The sequence below is a fragment of the Salvelinus sp. IW2-2015 genome, unplaced genomic scaffold (genome assembly GCF_002910315.2).
Source record: "Salvelinus sp. IW2-2015 unplaced genomic scaffold, ASM291031v2 Un_scaffold3938, whole genome shotgun sequence".
Lineage (NCBI taxonomy): Eukaryota > Metazoa > Chordata > Actinopteri > Salmoniformes > Salmonidae > Salvelinus > Salvelinus sp. IW2-2015.
Genome location: NW_019945212.1, coordinates 5,937 through 9,287, shown reverse-complemented (window position 1 = coordinate 9,287; position 3,351 = coordinate 5,937). Strand labels below are relative to the sequence as shown.

The window sequence follows — 3,351 nt, the reverse complement described above, 5'->3', positions numbered from 1 at the left end:
GGAGGAGCTAGCTAACTCGCTCTGCACCAGGAGGAGCTAGCTAACTCGCTCTGCACCAGGAGGAGCTAGCTAACTCGCTCTGCACCAGGAGGAGCGAACTCACTCGCTCTGCACCAGGAGGAGCTAGCTAACTCGCTCTGCACCAGGAGGAGCTAGCTAACTCACTCTGCACCAGGAGCTAGCTAACGCACGCACTCTGCACCAGGGGGGCGCTAGCAAACTCACACACTCTGCACCAGGAGGAGCTAGCTAACTCACTCTGCACCAGGAGCTAGCTAACGCACGCACTCTGCACCAGGGGGGCGCTAGCAAACTCACGCACTCTGCACCAGGGGGCGCTAGCGAACTCACACACTCTGCACCAGGAGGAGCTAGCGAACTCACGCACCAGGAGGCGCTAACTCGCTATCTCTGCACCAGGAGGCGCTAACTCGCTATCTCTGCACCAGGAGGCGCTAACTCGCTATCTCTGCACCAGGAGGCGCTAACTCGCCATCTCTGCACCAGGAGGCGCTAACTCGCCATCTCTGCACCAGGAGGCGCTAATTCTCAAGAAGTAGTGTGTGGACTCCCCCTGACAGAAAAAAAAAAAAAGAGATTCTAGGAACAAGAGATGAACATTGAGAAAATGAAGAATGATGGGGAGATATCATTGTGCTAGAGAGCTGTGCCGGGGCAGGTTTGGGCTGAGTGTGTTTGTGAGCAGTTATACTTTGAGGTGTTTTTATTTCTTCCATTGTGAAGCTGCTTTGCTTCGTCAGCGATACTGCTGCGTCACACACCGGCTACCCATCATGCAATGCTCTACCGTTCCTCCATCGAGCATCACAGCTGGTTCCGTGTGTGTCAGCCTTCAGTTTATTCAATATTTAATTGATACATTTATTTACGTGATTGAATCGTGTTCATTGTCGCTCTAATTTTTTCGTCTAGGATCGCTCGGAATGCTCCCATGATGCTCTCTGTTCTAACGCCCATGGTGCTTTGTGCTCTAACACCCGTAATCCATCTTGTTTAACTTCCTGTCCCCGCCTCTGCTCCCTTTCCAACCAATGGTCCAACGGCTCCTCCCCCCTATTTCCAATTCCTCCTCCTCATTGGTGCAGGATCTCAGTCTGCTACCATCGTTGGTGGTAAGAATCTAACGTCTACTACCTGTTACCCTCACCCCCTCTCTCACCCTTCATCTGTTCTCCCCCTCACCCCCTCTCGCACCCTTCATCTGTTCTCAACCCCTCTCTCACCCTTCATCTGTTCTCACCCCTCGTTCGAACCGCTTCCTCTGTTCTCTCACTCCTCTCTACCCGTCACTTCTGTTCTAACCCATTCTACCCTCCGCTCCCCTATCAAGCTGGTCACCTAAAGCTCAACCCCCTATCTGGCTGAAGCATGCTGGGACTTTTTAGTTCAAACTAAACATGGCTGTCTGCACTTCTTATGATCTACTCTCTGAGCTGAGCTTTGTTACTGTTAGGAGGAGCTGAGCGCTGTGTTACTGTTAGGAGAGCTGAGGCCTGTGTCATACCTGTTAGGCGGGCAGCGAGGCTGTGTCTAACTGTTAAGGGCGGAGCTAGGCTGTGTCTACTCTGTTAGGAGGGAGCTGAGGCCTGTGTCTACCTGTTAGGAGGGAGCTGAGGCCTGTGTCTACCTGTTAGGAGGGAGCTGAGGGGATAGACGCGGGAGATATAAGAGCGGGGGAGGGAGAGAGGGAGCGATGCATTGGTGATTCTGCAGGGGAGGTAGAATGCCATGTGACCATCATGCTCTGACAGAACAGACCATTCCGATCTGTGTATTCTAGTATGGGTTGTGTATTCTGCGTGTGTGTTCTAGTATGGTCTGTGTATTCTGTGTGTTTGTGGTGAAATAGATTAATTTGATATGTTTCATTTGTGTAGTGAAGAGGTTTTCTCACTCGTGTCACATGACCCTCTCTTTCCACACATTTCCCTTTCACACCTGTTCTCGTCTGTCTTTGAGTTAGGACATCACAAACCTAAAGCACGTTATGGGCCGTGATATATTGTACTCCATGTCATTATTTGGGAATAAGCAAACGACCCACCAAAGTGATGACAGTCCCAAGATGGCCGCCGAAGCTGGTCCCCTGAGTCTGGTTGAAAACAACTCCTAACCCTGGAATCAAAATGGCTGAAGTTCCATGGAGTCCATTCATCATGTTCATACACACATCTAGTGCCTTCTGATCTGCGAACCAGACCTGGGTCAATAATACACTCAAATACTTTCAAAGACTTTAGTTACACTTGGGAATAATACTTCCAAAAGGTAAAAGCTCCCAAGCTAAGTCAAGCGCACCTCGTACTTCTAAGTGTTTGACTTGTGTGTTAAATTGATCCCAGATCTGATGCAGACATGGTGATGGTGCTAGGGGCTGTTGTTGTTCCGTAGACAACAGGGTCTCATGACTAGTGTGTGTTCTGTGTTTGTAATTCTCCCCCCTCCCTCCCTGTCTCTCTCTAGCCGGCAGTCGGAGTGGTTCCCCGGGTCGCGTCCTGACCAGTACCGCTCTGAGTACGCTGGGTTCTGGAGCCCAGAGGGTCTTAGCTGGGTCGGGGGGGAGACGTAGCCGCATCCCCCGCAGCCAGGGCTGCTCACGAGACTCCTCCCCTACACGCCTGTCTGTCGGTGAGTAGAGCACACACACCCGAAGCAGGTCCCCAAGCCGCCGCCTCTTCCTTATTCCACAGGATGTATTGATTTTTATCTTTGTTATTTCTAAACCAATAAAATCATCCGCTCCCCTATTGTCCTGCTTCTGTCTGTTCCTGCTCACGTCTGATTTGCTAAGGCCCAGAGATTGACAGCTCTCTCTCTCTCTCTCTCACACACACAGCGGTTCTGCGTGCATCTCACTCTGGCCTCCTACCTTTTCTCGTTGTCGTGACAACTTGATCAATCCCCACCAATCGCATGCTTCCCTTATCACCGCATTCTTTGTGATGATGTCACAGATCAGTCCGTTCGTTTCTCCCAACAACTTTGAAAGCAGGAACTCTTTTAAAGCTGACCTCTATTTTACTCCTTCTGTCTTTCTCCTCTCCTCCCTCTTTCTCCTCTCCTTCCTCTGTCTTTCTCATTTCCTTCCTTTCCTCCCTCTCTTTCTCCTCTCCTCCCTCTTTCTCCTCTTCTTCCTCTCTTTCTCCTCTCCTTCCTGTCCTCCCTCTTTCTCCTCTCCTTCCTTTTCCCCCTCTTTCTCCTCTCCTTCCTCACAACAATCACACACCCACACAACACACCACACACACACACACACACACAACACACACACACACACACACACATCACACACACATCACACACACACATCACACCACATACCACACCACA

General features: G+C 50.7%; 1 protein-coding gene across 1 annotated transcript in view; it reads left to right on the top strand.

Moving 5' to 3' along the window:
* Nucleotides 1–3,225, top strand: part of LOC112076701 (CLIP-associating protein 2-like) — a 22,469-nt gene extending 19,244 nt beyond the window's left edge. Inside the window, exons 11-13 of the mRNA XM_070441422.1 lie at nt 1,107–1,133; nt 2,485–2,649; nt 2,858–3,225. Of these exons, the coding sequence (XP_070297523.1) occupies nt 1,107–1,133; nt 2,485–2,649; nt 2,858–2,916 (251 nt within the window). The 3' untranslated portion in view covers nt 2,917–3,225. The remainder of the gene's footprint in view (nt 1–1,106; nt 1,134–2,484; nt 2,650–2,857) is intronic.
* The last annotated feature ends 126 nt before the right edge of the window (nt 3,226–3,351 follow it).